The 17,248-nt window shown below is 40.2% G+C and overlaps 1 protein-coding gene across 1 annotated transcript; it reads right to left on the bottom strand.

The window, feature by feature from the left end:
• Positions 1-8,752: 8,752 nt before the first annotated feature.
• On the bottom strand, positions 8,753-15,623 carry G6PC2 (glucose-6-phosphatase catalytic subunit 2). Its single transcript, XM_024756650.1, has 5 exons — positions 15,406-15,623; positions 14,721-14,830; positions 12,223-12,334; positions 10,057-10,172; positions 8,753-9,264 (listed from the first exon to the last, which is right to left on the bottom strand). Exons 1-5 carry the CDS (start codon positions 15,621-15,623, stop codon positions 8,753-8,755), a joined length of 1,068 nt encoding a protein of 355 aa, XP_024612418.1.
• Between the last annotated feature and the right edge of the window lie 1,625 nt (positions 15,624-17,248).

The raw sequence follows: 17,248 nt of genomic DNA, 5'->3' as shown, positions 1-17,248 counted from the left end.
TCCAACTTGAAAGAGTTCACCAAGTGTCAAATAAAATAAATAAACAAAGATCCTACCTGGGCACACTATTATGCAATTTTGGAAAACTGGGGGAAAGGAGAAGATACTAAAATTTTCTAAGAGACATATAATAAAGAAACATAATGACATAGGATCTCTTGACAATGACACTAAAAGTCAGAAGACATAAAGATTCGCCTTCAGAGTTCTGAGGGAAAAATTATCTCCATCCTGGAATTGTATACCTAGCAAACTATTCTCAAGAATGAGAGAGGCCTAAAGAAATTCTGTCATGTAAGTGTCTCAAAACTGCATGAAAGCAGATACCCATAAACCAGAAATGCTGCTATTTGAGAAAAAAATAGAAGAGTTGGCCTCCAGATCCTTTTGTATAGAAACACCTTTTCATACAGTTACTCTAAGTCTGTTCTACATGTGCTGTTAGGAAATTGTTTCAATAATAAGACTTTGAATTTAGTAGTGCAGTCATGCATGCAATTTTTTGGCAATCATACACTCACTTAAAAAGGTAGGTCCTTTAATTTTTTGATGCTATGTCCTGAAAGAGGAAAATACATAGGATCATAATTAGGTATAGTTTGCCACATATTTATTCATGAATTAAATGTAAGTTTCCTATCCTAAGATAATATCAGAATATTCTATTCAGGTTGTTTTGGGATCCTGCCTCATGTTTCCAACTAAGAGTTGGATCTATTAATATCTCTCATGCATGCAGAATCTCTCTGCAGTCAGAGCACATAAGGATATTAGTGGAGATAAAAAATTGCAAATTTGGTTGCTGTTTCCAAACACATTTTGAGATAAATTTACATATGTGTGTGTGCCATTATAAAATAAGCATTATGTCCATTTGTATTTGCTGAAAATTTCCAGATCAAGTGAATAATCTCACCTGCCTATAAGAGACGTCAGGTGAAATTAACTTAAACGAAATTTGAAACACAATTCCAATTTCTTTCACACTGTATTCAATTAAATGTCAAATTAATTTAAATGGATAGACTGTAAATAAAGCAATGCACATGATTATCATCTAATTAGCACTGGCCAACATTATAATGTGCTCATTAGTGAGTTGTATGGTATCCTAAGGCTCGTAATGAGTAACCAGGGTACGCGTGATTGGCATGTAGCTGTCTGGATGCAACTACTCAACCCAATAAATCAGCGCTAAGACAAACTGTGCAGTAGAAAAAGGAAGAAGAATATATAGCCAGTCAGTGAGTTGGCAGTTCCTTCCTTCCTGTAATTCAGGTACAGCTCCTACTCTCAGATACAAAGAGACAGATGTGAGAAGAACAGAATAGCTGGAGATAGAAAGGGAGCTGTTCACTGAAGGTGACCCAGAGCTAGTGTCTACAGTTAAGAATGACTACAGAAAAGAAAGAAAATTGTGCTATCTTACTGGTTGAGAGTATATATTCCTGGTATATCAAGTATGGAATCAAAGTAAGAGACGAGCAATGTTTTCATAAAATACCTTAGAGGGCTTTCCTGGTGGCGCAGTGGTTGAGAGTCCGCCTGCCGATGCAGGGAACACGGGTTTGTGCCCGGGTCTGGGAGGATCCCACATGCCGCGGAGCGGCTGGGCCCATGAGCCATGGCCGCTGAGCCTGCGCATCTGGAGCCTGTGCTCCGCAACGGGAGAGGCCACAACAGTGAGAGGCCCGCGTACCGCAAAAACAAAACAAAACAAAACAAAACAAAAAAACCTTAGAGTTTGAAAATTCAATTAATCATTTAAATATACCCCATAGTAACATTCACAAAGCATTTCATAATTTAGAAAGCATCTTGCCTTCATAATTTTTGTGTGTTATTGTGAAACCATTTAGTAGGTTGCAGAGGAGGAAGGCAGATGTAAGTTGCATTCATTGTTATATACGTAAGAAGTTGTAGGTTGACACCCAATCCTACACCCCTTCCCTTGCTTACCCCTTGAGATAGAGGGGCCTCTATCTCAGAGGTTGGAAAGTAAAATATTTACCTTCCCAGACTCCTTTGCAGCTAGGGTAAGCCATGTGACTGTTCTGGTCAATGAAATATAGACACAAGTCTCTATGGAGGCTTTCCCTTCTGGAACAAAGCCTGGGTTAAGAAAGCCCATTTGCATTCCCCTCTCTTCTTTCCTGGATGCACAGCAGCCATGCTGTGGCCATTTGGATAGAAGCCACACACTATGGATGGCAGAGCAGGAAGAGAGACAGTGCCTGATTCCTGGACATCCTTAGGCAGCTGTTGCAGCCCGGACTGCCCACATCCAGCCAACCTGTTACACAAGAAAAAGACACCTCTCACTTGTATAAGCTACTGAAGTAGTTTATCATAGTTGTAGTTTTTGTTGTTGATTATGGATTAACACACTCAGTAGATACACTTAGATTTTTATTAATAAAAAATGTTGAAACATAAGTATAAAGACAATAGAGCAATGTTGAAGTATTGATATGTGCACAAATGACCTCAAAATATGACTTTTATATCCAGAAGTATTCCAAAAACATTGAGTGAAAGAAGAAATTACTCAGTCTTTTTGCAAAAGTCACAGCTATGAGAAGGAGATGTCACTGGATGGATGTCCTTTGCAGCTCATTCTAGTGGCTTTTCAGGAACATACCATATACCCTGCTTTATTACACTTTAAGTGAATGAGGCCTTTACTCAGAAACTTAGTGTTTTGTGATTATGCTTTCTCATCCTCTCCCATTATAAAATTGGTCTCAGACTGGGAACGATCTGGATTCCATTGGCAAGATATAGCCAGAGTCGAAAAGAAAGTGATTCAAGAAGAGGATGAATTTGAAAGAGGGGCAGGCAGGGGTTTAGAAGAGATGGGGAATAATGTTACCAGCTAATTTGTAGCTGGAGACAGTGTCAATCCAAACCTTCCAAGCCCACAGGCCAGAGATATCCCTGGAGTCTACCCAGAGCCTGGAGCCTGTGGGGATCTACCCCAAGGAAAGGCCTATATTGAACTTATCCTTGATTCTCTAGCACCTAAAGGCATTTAATAAGTGTTTGTCAGGTGGGTGGACAGAAGGGGTTAGAGAGAAAAAAGAGCAAAGACTGAAGGGGCCCTATTTGAGTCTGAGAAGATTTTAGAAGCTACGTGGAACTGAATCTCTAATTTATTTTAGCACGGTCATCCTCAAAAACCTTGGCATCATAAAATTTGGTGTTAGAATTTTTGTTGTATTCAAGAAGTACATTTCAACAGCCATATAGAATTTAAAAATAAATATTATCTTTATTTCTTTGAGAGATCCACAATTAGTCCACAACAAACTTACTAAAATGCTATTTCAAAGTTCTAGCACTTTCCTCACATAGCAAGTTGGTTAAATCCTTCCTCCCACAGAGTGAATTTTCTTGTTTCCCTTCTCACTCAGCATGTTACTGTACATATCCCATTAGTATCTCTTCCAGCAAGAAGAATTTCTTCTTTACGATGTTAAGGAAGGGGAAGTGGAGCTGGTGATTTAGTTACAGGATTTCTTTTGTTAAGACACTCGAGCAGGAAGTCTGTGAATACTTTCATATGAATAATTTTGCCCGCTAAGATCAGTTACATTATTTCACGTCTCCATGCATCTCCTTTCATAGCGATACAATTCAGATGCTAATAGGAATAGGATGTTTTAAAGACTTAAATGTATTACATAAATCTAAAATTGTTTATTAAAGTAGCAAATTACAAAATGGAGTACACTTTAGAATTTACAGCCTTGTTCATTTGCATGTAAGTAAAATTTAATGTACTCTAGCTCTTCTTCCAGTTTTGCTGAATGAAATCCTCAGAGTTGCAGAATGTCAGAGCTGGAAGGAGCCTTTCATTCTAAGCCCATTTTAAGCCCCTCATCTTAGAAACTGGTCAACTGAATCCACTAACATTAAATGGACTCCCAGTATCCCAGTGGTTAGACGCAGAGACAGGTTAGAACCCAGTCTAAGGACTCCATCCTGGGTGCTTGCTGCCAAACTCCAAGAAGTCTTTTGTACATCTATCTGTCTGTGAATTCTCTAGCACCTGCCCCCTTGAGTTCTGACACCTTTTGGGATCCATAAAGGGATGTGCGGCACCATCTCTTGATTGGCCAGAGTGAGCAGGGCACCGATACTCCAATGCTAAAAGGATAAGATGCACACAAAATCTCACAAACTCGGACAGGAACGTTGACTTCCCCCTTGTTAAGTCAATGCAGTCTTCAAATAGAAAGGCAGCAGGGCCTCTACAATTTCTTTCCCTCAAAAAAATTATAAAAAGGCGGAGTTTGGAATGATTCTGTAGAAAAAGAGATCTCGAGGATCAGATGCTTTCAATGAAGAATTACTGAGTTTGAGGGCAAGAGCGGCATCTAAGAAAGGCAGTGATGGGTGAACTCAACGCCCACCTTTAGAAAACCCCTTCCATTAATGGCAGTGCGTGTGAGCAGGGATGACAGTCTGGCCAGTACTGTTCCCAAGACTGAATTCAAGAAGAAGTCAAGTCTTTGAACAGCAGTTGGGGCGTGATTGGCCCAACTGATATGGAAGGCAGCGGGGAGCTAGAGGAGAAGGAAGCTCTTCATCTTAATCAGCTCTGGGTTACTTTCCCAGGCACATATGTGGACTGCACCTCCTGCGGAGTGCCCAGATTGTCCCAGGGCAGTGGTTTCTGCTCTCGCTTGGGCCAGCACTGGAAATGGGCCAAGGTGGGTGAGAGCAATCGCTCCTGTTGGCAGCCCCCGGTCTGTGCCACAAATCCCGCTCGGCAGGACCACAGCTGCCACTCTTCTCGTTACCTTCCCCGGGTCCCAGCAGCTTCTTCAGGACATAGTGTTTTGAGGGGAAAATACCACAGTTTTTGAGCAGAAGATAGATTCAGAAATCACCTGGCAAAATGTTCGAAGAAAAGATTCTAATAAATTAAAAACCAAATAATTAGTTAGCTTTGTGTTAACCTTTATAACCTCAACCTTTGAATTTCTTCCCTCCTTGAGTGCAATCACATCTGTGCTACCAAAAGAAACGAGATGCGATTTCTTCCAAGTCATTACTGTGATCTCCATCAAAGAACAGCAAAGACAGTAATTAGTACTCCACACCAAATCAGCCTCACATTTGACATAAATTGCATTCGTCCTCTGCAGAGCTAAAAGGAAGCGTTTCTAATTCTTAGAATTTTCTTATGAGTTGCTGTCATTTGGCAGAAGTTGCTGGAGTGTTGCTTCTTACAGACCTTTCTTGTTAACTGTTTTTTTTTTTTTTTAAGAAAAACAAAATGAAGACTTCAAAAAATAAACAAGTAGCACCACTTTACCTTTAGTGTGGAATCACCATCAGAAAGCCTTAAAGGTAAGGGGAAGGAAAAATTAGGAACACCACCTTAGTTTCTTGGCAGCGTTGAGGTCCATTCTTCCAGAATGCTGTTTGCAATTTCCAGAGAGGCTAGGACAGTCAGTCAACAAGGGCCAAATCCTCAGGTGCAACTAGATACCAGCGATCCTTTTTGAATAGATTCTGAATATCTTCAGAAGTACTGATATCCAGCATATGGGTATGAGAGACACAGACAAGCAGGAAAACTTGGTCAGAAAGTCATCCAGCCGTGTGAATATTGGATAAAGCCCCACTCAGTTTTGTGACCCTTCAAGTGTTTCTGGGGCACAGTGCAGGGAGGGGGAACTCAGACTCCCTGATTTGAGGTGACAGAGCTAAGAGTCCTGGGACACCAAGGCAGTTAGAGCTCACAGGACAGAGTAAGAAAAGAGAGCTGCACAGAGAGAGACTCCTAGATCTGCAGAGGATTTCTCTCGAAAATGTAGCAGAGTTTACTATTAACTTTTTATGGTCACTTTAATCCTTCGAGCCCCAGAAATGTTTCGTGTCAGTTACCACACATGTTAAAATTTCTTTTAAAATGTGTGAAGATCACAATGGGAATTACTTATCACCATGCATGTTTTGAACCTGTTGACAGGAACTATTATTTTTTCAATCTGGAAAGTAACATCCATGGGCTAATCAAAAGATCTCCTGGTTGGAATAAACATACCTTGTCCATGTTCCGCCAACAAACCACTGACACCTCAGTTTCTCCATATAGAATAAAGCAGTTAATATTGATTCATGCTGTCTCACAGGAATGTGGTACAGGTGACAACATAAAAAAATTTTTTTTTCAGGGAAAGCACTTTGGGACTTGATCTGTGTTATCCAATTCAGTAGCCACAGACACATATGACTATTTAACTTTAAATTAATTAAAAGTAAATAAAATTTTTAAATGCAATTCCTCAGTTGTGTTAGCTGTGTTTCAAGAGTTTAATAGCTGTGGCTACCATACAGATACAGAACATTTCCATCATTGCAGAAAGTTCAATTGACGTGCTGGAATATAGAGTCTTCATATCCTTAAGAAATGACTCACATTTTAAATACCAAGTCTTTTGACTTTCTCTTATACCAAGGTTTTTTTGTATGTATATGTACCAGTTTGATCTTGAATTTATTTACAGGGTGTGAATAAATATAAAGCATTTAGAGATATAACTTTGAGTTTAAAGGGCACCTTATAGTAATTTTTGTGTGTGTGTGTGTGGTACGCGGGCCTCTCACTGCTGTGGCCTCTCCCGTTGCGGAGCACAGGCTCCGGACGCGCAGGCTCAGCGGCCATGGCTCATGGGCCCAGCCGCTCCGCGGCATGTGGGATCTTCCCGGACCGGGGCACGAACCCGCGTCCCCTGCATCGGCAGGCGGACTCTCAACCACTGCGCCACCAGGGAAGCCCTATAGTAATTTTTTAAATCATCCTTCTGTTGTACTGAAATAGGCATAGAGAAGGCATCAACTTAACCCGCTAAGGCAGACATCCATTCAAAATGTTGTCAAAGGGAAGGGATTCCACACTCTTCTTGTTAATTTGCATATCTTTTCAAATGTATGTTTCTCAAGTCACTTGTCTAGATTTTCTCGTCTTGAAAGCTCATGGTATTGACATTTTTCTTCTGAATATGTAGATATGTGGACATTATGAAAATATGGTTATAGTTACAGTTAAGTCAAATAAGCTCAATTCCACTTAGTTTTGGCAAATAAATTGGAAGCAGAAGTCTTTTCCATCATTATTAAAGGCAGGCATTTTCGCCAAGGCTGTTAGAAGCTCTTCTTCTTGCTGCCTAAGCGGTTTCTTTCTTTCTTTTTTTAAATTTATTTTATTATTAATTTATTTATTTATTTTTGGCTGCATTGGGTCCTTGTTGCTGCGTGTGGACTTTCTCTAGTCGTGGCGAGCGGGGGCCACTCTTCATTGCCGTGCGCGTGCTTCTTGTTGCAGTGGCTTCTCTTGCCGCTCAGCACGGGCTCTAGGCACGCGGGCTTCAGTAGTTGTGGCACAGGGGCTCAGTTGTTGTGGCTCGCGGGTTCTAGAGCACAGGCTCAGTATTTGTGGCGCACGGGTTTTGTTGCTCTGTGGCACGTGGGATCTTCCCGGACCAGGGGTCGAACCCGTGACTCCTGCATTGGCAGGTGGATTCTTAACCAGTGCGCTGCCAGGGAATTCCCTAGTTATCAACTTAAAGTCCAGAATTACTAGGTCCAATGAGGGGAAAAAAACTTTACTGAAAAATTTTTAGTATATTAATATTCCATCAATAATAATTTTCTGAAATAAAGCTGTGGCTTTTCATCACAGTTCAGTACACACAGAACCCAGCTAATAGATATAAGCATTTCATAGTTTTCCTGGGTTAGAGCATGATCTTAAGAAAGGCACTTGATTTCCCTGGTTTTGAAAGATTAGCTCCTAAAAATAAAGTATAAGGATGTCATAGTGAAGAGATAAACCTTTGGGGGATAAATAATGTTCTAAGCCGAACATCTTCAGCAGAATTTATTAAAATATTGGAAAGCACTACCATAAAACAGAGACCAAGAGTTAAGCAGAGATTCAAGTCCAGACAGTAACCTGCCTGTTTCCTTTCCTGTGGATATGTAACCATAACTAGAGCTACTGCTGGCCCCATCAAGACCCTGCTTGCATGGTCTAAGTCAAACAGCATATGGTATTTTAATGTCATTTCTGAAAAAATAGCTGATTTACATGGCAAACATCATAGAACCTATGTAAAAGCATTCATTCTTACAGATTTTTACCTCTTGAAGAAACAAAACATGGTGTCATGGAAATACATATCAGAAGATTGGGTTCTAATTCCTGTTCTGACCGTGGTGTGATAACGGTGAGTTCTTTCACCTGAATAAACCTATATTTCCTTATCTGAACACTGAGGGGATCAGGTTAGATTGCTGTTAAAATGCCCACAGGAGCCAGAAGCAGCCTGACTTTAAGATATACTGGGGGGCCTGTAGGGTACTGAAAACTGTGATAGCCTGCAAAGAGCATGTCTCCTACTGGGGGCAGTCAGCAACAGTGGATTGTCTCCAGGTGGGAATGCAGGCCCTGTGTTACCATATTGTCAGATTTTTGGGGAAAATACAGAAATTCAGGGTTTTGTGTCAAATATCCTGGTTTTAAATGTTGGCAACTAATCTAAAATAGGAAAAAAAAAAAAAAAAAGACCACCCCGAAGGCCAAACTAATCATACATGTGAATGGATTGGGTCCTATGGCCGCCATTTTGTGACCTCCAAACGGAAGCTTCCAGTCTCTCCCTGCCCTGTGGTCTCACTGGAGGATGGAGGAGGAGGGTCACCCTGGGGCCACAGGGCACTAACCCTCCGCACAACTCTAATTAATCTTTTTTTCACTTGGTTTCATTAACATATGAATACAGTAGGGAATCAGGGCAACCACAGTCAGTGGGATCGACGCACTTTTACAGAAAGACAGCATGTAAAATAAATACTCCGCATGAGTCGGGATCTTGACGAAATGGTAGAGCTGCAGTGTGGTCAACGAGGCCAGGGTGCAGAGCAGCCGGAAGCTCAGCCTATAGCCGTTTTCCCCTCTGCAGCTCCTAAGGAACATCTCCGAGTTGATTGCAAAGCCCAAGCCAAAGAGGACCCCAAGGTTTCTCACGAGTCCAGCAAAAGGCGTGGTGTCAATGTGGATCCAGTCAGGGTTGGCACACCACTTCTTGGCTACGGGCACAGACCACAGCAGGTCAATGTCAAGCAGTCTGAGAAGCAGGTAAAAGCCAAGTGCAAACAGGAAGAGGAAGAGGTTGGTCTTCAAGTATGTGCTCAGGCTGGCCGTTTGGATCCTTGGAGTGTGTTCAAAGGCCTCTGCCACAAGCAAGCCTGGGGATTGGAAAGAGACACTGAAGATAACTGTCTGCCTTTGAACCTCTCAGGAATTATTCCTCTCTGCATTAACGAATTTAGCCATAGTTTTCAATGATAAAGGGCTGTAGAAACCTAGGTTCTATCCATTTTCCAAAGCCTTTTTTTAAGGCAGTAACTAAAACCACACTTGCCCCATGTCTTTTCACCATCCACATTAGTGCAGGGGCATGGGTCAGGAGTCCAGGGCACTGAGTGACAACAACTTCATAGGCAGAGCACTGATCTAGGTGCTTGCAATTCATTTTTCAATTGCCACAGCCAATTAACGTAGAGAGCCTTCAAAAGGTACATGGGGCAGAACAGTGTAAACTCAGTCATGGTGAACGCTGCCTTGGAAATACATAGCAGCTGCTGAATGAAGTCCACAGTCAGGTAATAATCACTGCAGGTGTTTCAGAGAGAATGGCATGGTGTGCAGGTTGGAAGGCCTTGTTAAGTCCCCCAAACCGAGACACAAGCACGCCGTCCTAAGTGGTGGTTTAAGACTTGGACTCAGCTCTAGCCACACTTCAGAGAAGCCCATCTCATGAAGAGGTAATGGGTTTATCCTACTGAGTGAGAATGTGCATTGTGTCCATGGAGAATTTGAGAGGTGTGTGGAACCCCTTAAGCTCCCAGGGTAGCATTAAGTATCAGTGGCTTGATAGGATTACCTGAGATTGGGGAACATTAGCAGAGAGAGTCAACAAAAAACAAAGGCCACTAAAGCATTCAATGACACAACTAAAGGTAAGTGATCATATTTACCACCAATTACTCCAAGAATAACTTGATGAGGAAAATGTGTTGCTATGAATACTCTGGAGATGCAGACACTGATTTGAATCAACCAAAAAAGACTCCAAAGAAATGACCAGGTGAGTCTACGATGGAAGAATAGATACAAGCATAAAAGGCAAAGAAATTGTATCATTCATAAAAATGCGGGGGGTGGGGGAAGTGACACCAGATGATCTCTCTCAGAGGAATCTTCTAGCTGTGATATAATATCATGATTCTAGAGTTTTTTCTTCCAAAAATTTTTTCTATGTACTCCATAGGATTTGAAAAGCTTTAACAGATGTTTCTACATTCATCAATGCATTAAACTTAACCAGTGCTATATCCTGAGATTTTTAATAAATGCTATAAAAGGAAGCCAACTTGGCATCCTGATAATTATTTTAATGACGTAGGGGAGATTCAAGTTTGGGGGAATTATTAATGTCCACAACGATCAAGAATGAATTATATATATTTTTTGCTCCTTGTCATATGTGCTTCCTCTTTCCTCTCTCAGCCTCTCTTTGCTTGAAGAAAACTCACTGGAGAGGCAGCTGCCACGCTGATGAAAACACATGAGCGTTCCATCAAGGGCAAGTTTTCACTGGGTTTAATTTCACAGACTCTCAAGAGTCCTGGCTCCTTGTTTTTTGACACATAGAAAATAAGGAACAGAAAAGTGACCTATGGGTTATATGTCTTGGATTAGAAGCAGCAGTGTGCAGAAAACTTATAAAAATATTTAAATCCAAGCAATGCTCATCATTTTAATAAAAAAAGAATTAGCAATAATGAGTTCTAGGAATCCTTGAGTGTTCTGAATGATTTGTTCCTGATAATTGGACCAAACTTTGATTACTGAAAAATTAAGGAATAGAGAGAAACAAGACTTTCAAAGAGAAAGTAAGCAGGAGTTATCCATATGGAAGAAGAATCAATAAGGGTGTGGTAATGTTTAGGTAAGGTGTAGGCACTCAGTACATTTTGATGGCTGAAGGAAATGTTGCAGTTATAAGAATCAAAGAGGAGTCAAGAGAATTTCTTTTTAGAAGAAACAAATGATTTTCCAGGTTTGGGAATTGGAGGAGCAAATGAACTGACAGAGAAAAGGTGAGGCTTAGCTAGATTCCTACTTTGAAAAACTGTCTACGGATAGAAAATGCTAATTTCTTTAAATTACAACAACTCTCTACTGTTGTTGTTTGAGATAATGAATACTTTAAGGCATACAGGTCACAGCCTCATCAGGATAAACTTTAAAGATACCCAAATTCCTTTGGTTACTTGTTTTGTATATTACCCAATATTACTCTGAAAAGTAGAATATGAGATGGATCTTGGAAATTTTTTATTATGAATAACTTATATAATGGTGTACGTTTCAGTATTTTTTATGCAATTAACTGACAAATCTTATCTAAGGTGGCCTAATAATTTATGATTAAAGTGGTGCTCAGAATTGTTTTAATGATAAAGTATATCAGGAAAGAAAAGAAGGAAAAAGTCTAATTTCTACAAAAATTTTGAATAATCTTAAAGGTCTAGGCCTTTCGGAATGTTATTAATCTACTAACATTAAATCTACTAACATTCAAATTTAAGTTTGTCTCTAGAATGTTTTTAATTAAAAAGGTTGCGTAGTCTTTAAAGCTAGAATATATTTTATTGACTTCAAAATCATTGGCTGTTCAAAGAAGAAAGCATAATTGTACGAAAGTAACAGATACATTCAAGGGGAATGATGCTTCTCAAAATGTCTAGTTAATCTTAAAGCAAGGGAACGTGCATGCAAAAATACATCATTATATACTTTTAGATGACCTATTTGTGAGCTACCAAAGTGATTATTGTATTATGGATTACATTGTATTATTGTATTATGGATTATTGTATTAATGTACCCAAAGGCACATTTAGAAAGTCATTAACCAATTAAACATATCCAACCCTATAATGTAATTGCTGTGAACTAATTAAGGTATTATCTTAAAGCAGAATCTTAATTTTCTATTCATTTTGCTATTTTGGATATGATAGAATTGAATAAGCACATTTCAATAACTAAAAATACACTAAGCTGAATTTTTCAAAAGACTTTCTGTGTTTGAAACTGTCATGTTCCAGGGCTACAGAGACTGGAGCAAAGCTGACCTGTGCAGAGTGGTGAATGACTTATCCATCCGACTGCTGGTGTGGCCCAGGGCAGCTGTCACCATGACATACCAGACACATGATGAGCCCATTGCGTGGCCAGATGGACTTCCTGCAACAAGAAAGTGGCAATCCATTTGAAAGGTGGTTATTAGGGTATCACTATCAGAAATGGACAATAGAATAGAACATTAGCCATGAAAATTACAAATAACTCAGAAAAAAAAGCCACAGGGCACAGGCTCTATGTAATGTTTAGAAATAGGTAGAAATAAAGAAAACTGAGTCAAATTGAGCCTCAAAATACTATTTCAAAAATTCTCCCCAGGTTATTCAAGTTCATCAAAGTCCAGAAATCAAAATGTTCAAGGGTAAGTAAGAACTCAGGCTGCTGCATCAGAAAATCTGCCACATCCTTAGTCATTCTTCATATCTGATTGTTTTTAATTGATGAGAAAACTGAAGTACTTGGATTGGATCTTGAATCAGCTTATTTTCCTTGGGTTGAAAAGTCAAACATCTAAAGGCTATCATTGCTATGTCTGATTTACCAACTGACTGCTGGGTACCAACAGCTACCCCCATGCCTATCTTTTGGCTGGCCGCTGCAGAAGGAGTCTTTGTCATTAAAAGGATGAGGGAAGCTATAAAGGGGTATTAATCCTGGCAGAAGAAATCAGCAGACAGGTAGCCTTTCTATTCCCAGAATGCCTTTCCCATGTTGCTTGATCTTTTTTAAAAAATCACTTTACTTTGATGTCCTCCCTGAGTTTTTACCAAGGGGAGATTCATTCAAGTTAAACATCAGTCTCTCTCTCTTTTTTTTTTTTTTTCCGCGGTAGGCAGGCCTCTCACTGCTGTGGCCCCTCCCGTTGCGGAGCACAGGCTCCGGACACGCAGGCTCAGCGGCCATGGCTCACGGGCCCAGCCGCTCCGCGGCATGTGGGATCCTCCCGCACCGGGGCACAAACCCGCGTCCCCTGCATTGGCAGGGAGACCCTCAACCACTGCGCCACCAGGAAAGCCCAACACCAGTCTCTCTGAAAAACACTAAGTTAAATAAAGACTAATCTATTTCTTATAGATCTGTTTCTTTCAAGTCTATTTCTTAAACAGGAATTTTCAGAGCCTTTTATATGCTTCATGACTTGTAAATCTTCAAGGAGTGAATGTAAAATGTATTATTTCTTTTCTTTTCTTTTCTTTTCTTTTTTTCAGAAAATGTCTCATAAGACAGAACACATGCTGGGAAGTTCTGGGGTAAACCAAAGTACCATTTCAATTGTCTGAAAGGCTATCCATCCATCCATCCATCCATCCATCCATTCATCCATCCATCCCACATTGCTTTCACAAAGATAAAATACACACCACCCTGACATGATGGAATGCACAGTCTATTGGAGGAGCCAGATATTAAAGAATTAACTCTAATATAGTTTGGTAAGTACTATAACAGATGGATGTCTACTCTTATGAGAGCAAAAAATAAAGATATTCAGAAAACTTATTAGGAACTTACACATTGACTGTATTCAGGGTTAGTCTCAGGATGTCAAATGCCAAGAATTTTAGTCTATGTAACAAATTGTGGTGAGGTACAATATAACACAGTCTTAGAAATTAAAACAACGTGTAGTTTTTAAAAACTTTTTAAAAATCTTAAACTCAACTCCCATAGTAAAGATTTTACACTCATACAAAATCTTATAATAAAAAAGAAAATGGATCAAGAAGTCTACTTATATACTGTATACACAAGAGAAAAAAGAAATTTAAAAGAAATAATTATAAGCTTAGAGAGAATTTCTATAGGCAATAGTAATACCAGGAAGTCCTTATCTTTCTTACGGAAACTGTGTCTATTGTCTCCTCATTCATGTGATTCTCAGAAGATCTATAATAACTTTGAAAATTGCACAGCAGCAGATAAAGCTACATTTCTAGAATTTTAATATAGTTTTGGGGTAATTTGTTCTAGCTAATTGTTTTTTGTTTGTTTCAGTATCAAACCATGACACTTTTCTAAAAAACACCAACTATAAAATCATGTGGGGCTTCCCTGGTGGCGCAGTGGTTGAGAGTCCGCCTGCCGATGCAGGGGACACGGGTTCATGCCCCGGTCCGGGAGGATCCCACATGCCGCGGAGCGGCTGGGCCCGTGAGCCATGGCCACTGAGCCTGCACGTCCGGAGCCTGTGCTCCACAACGGGAGAGGCCACAACAGTGAGAGGCCCGCGTACAGCAAAAAAAAAAAAATCATTTGGGGAATATTCTCTTAATTAACCCTTTTACAAATAAAAAAAATGAAAATTTCTTACTCATAAAACTTTTGTCCTTTTCATTAGCAATTTTTGTTTATGGACTTTTAGCATCCTCATGCATGACATTTTCTTTAGTACGCTTTATGATATCGTCCAGTTATTAGCTGATAATCATGCACAATGGCTCTCTATTGTAATATCTTTAGTTAACCTGCGGCTGCTATAATTGCTTACCTGGACCTGTTTCACACGTAGTGGGGAACTGTTCAAGGCATGGACTTGAGTGATTTGGGTAAATCTGAGTTTCTTGGACCCACCAGTAAGGCCGATGACCAAATAATATCCTGTATTTAAAGAAATATAAATATGCATATATATTTAAATATACAACTATTACTTAATTGGAGACCAACTATTCTCTCCTATAAAAATGAGTCAAGCAGAACATTGATGGGGAAAACTCGTGATTAAAAGACTTTGAAAGAACTTGCTTTCTGGCCTGTGTCTCAATACAGAGGATGACAGTCATTTGGAGTTTGGGCATCCTAGGTTCCAATAAAAACAGGGACATTTTTCCTTGCAGGGGAAGTCCTTGGGTGCTTAGGATACTTAGACTGGAAATTTCAGAGTGGTTCCTGGAATTATCCATCTGTTCATTACGATGCTGCTCGTTTAACTCACTTCTTGGTTAATCACATCATATATGTAACAGGCTTTCGGAATTTTCTTCTAAGTCAGGTCAAGTATACATTTCTATGCCTTTATGTAAGTTCTATTTAGGAATAGGTGTTTCAAGTTAACTGGTATGTTTGAAAGATTTTCCAGGTAAAACTACACACATCTGAAATGTGATCATTAAGACCAAGCTACAAATTTAAGAATAAGCTTTAGGAAAAATGAAACAAAACAGAAGGCTTACCATTTAAAAATAAGATTGAACCAATCCCCAACGACTGCTACCCATATCATCTTGGTTCCAACTGCCTGATTAAGTTGAAACCAAAGTGGAAAATAAATAGAAAAGATATTCCGGGGATCTCCAACATTGGACATAAAATTTAGAAAACTGTAGTAAGCTCGGTAGTCCTTCTGCAAATGCTGAATAATGAGCACTCCGTTCCTATGAAGGAAATCCATCTTGAAAGAGAGGCAATTCTACACATAGAGCAAGTGGAGCCGAAGTTCTCTGAGTCCCACTGTTTTTATATGGTACCTTCATGGCGTGTCCAGCCATTACTGCAACATGTGATACCGACCATCTGTGGAGAGGGCATGTCTGCCCTCCTCTACTGAGAAGCTCATCTGTTTATGATTTTAACTGGTGCCAAAGAGGTGAAGTACATGCTGATCTGTGACAAGTAGAGGAGAAATTTGGGTAGAGACACAATGCATTTCTTATGCAATCTCTCTTTTGTGTGAACAGTTGGATCATGTTTGCTTGAAATTTTTTGCACAGCTCATTTCCTTCAAGGGCAGAGACATTAGCAATTTCTATGCTTGGCTAGAAGACTATGCAAATAATTACTGCATGTCAAATAGCCCTTAAAGCCATGCATTTTAATTTAAAATAGACTGTGGCTCTTTGACTATTTTATTGGGTCTTTCAGGAAAATGGATGAGTAAATATCTGGGCATGAAAAATTTATATGATACGACAGATTGTTTTCTGATTGCAGACTTTTAAATAAAAAATATTTTGAGATTTCTTTAGCAAAGAGAATAATATGATGGATATGGAACAGAGAAGGAAATACATGGAATATATGAAATCTGGAAGTAAATGTGTTGCTTTTTGACCATGAAGCCAGAAAGCAGAGCTAGAGATCACTGGGTAGTAGATCTCCTGGGTAGTGGAACCGTTAGGAATGAGGCATATTTTTATTGACTAGAAAATACACTTGAGAGCACGGGAGAGTTGCTCACGTGACAGATTTCAAAAGGCTTTTGACCAATCAGGAAAATGGTTTGCTGAAAACAGAGCGTGCATTACGAGTACCTGGGAAGCACCAAAACAAACACGTAGATTGGGAATAAACAGAAGGGCAGCTCAAGAGGAACTATGAATCCAAGTCAGAAATGAGATGCTGGATTTCAGAGAGCAAAGTTTTCTCTGCAAGGATGCCTGTGAAAGCTATCAAGCCCCACCAGGTGGCGGAAGGTGGAGGTAGGTAACCTGACTTATTTTACCATTCATAGTGTTGTCTTTGCTACTCCCAGCCACTTAGGCATCTTCTTCACAGGCTGTAAGTATCACTTTGAGCTTCTCTTGGAGCCCTGCCCCATCATTTAACGGCATCTTGCTACGGGGATCCGGTGTCCACAGGTACCTCCCCAGGCTCTGTGGCTTCTCCTAGAGGAAATGTCTTGATTGACCATTAATCAAGGGGTCAATTTGGGGTGCTTCCAAACATCTCACGTCTTTGTCCTACCCAAGATAAATTAAATTTCTGGTGATGGGACCTAGGCATTGGCATTTTAAAAATACTTTCCAAATGATTGCAATGTGCAGTCAGGGTTAAGAATCACTGGGATAGGGGCTTCCCTGGTGGCGCAGTGGTTGAGAGTCCGCCTGCCGATGCAGGGGACACGGGTTCGTGCCCCGGTCCGGGAAGATCCCACGTGCCACGGAGCGGCTGGGCCCGTGAGCCATGGCTGCTGAGCCTGTGTGTCCAGAGCCTGTGCTCTGCAGCGGGAGAGGCCACAACAGTGAGAGGCCTGTGTACCGCAAAAAAAAAAAAAAAAAAAAAAAAAAATCCCGGGGA

This window comes from Neophocaena asiaeorientalis, unplaced genomic scaffold (assembly GCF_003031525.2).
Source record: "Neophocaena asiaeorientalis asiaeorientalis breed wild unplaced genomic scaffold, Neophocaena_asiaeorientalis_V1.1 scaffold6, whole genome shotgun sequence".
Lineage (NCBI taxonomy): Eukaryota > Metazoa > Chordata > Mammalia > Artiodactyla > Phocoenidae > Neophocaena > Neophocaena asiaeorientalis.
This window is presented reverse-complemented; position numbering and strand designations above follow the sequence as displayed.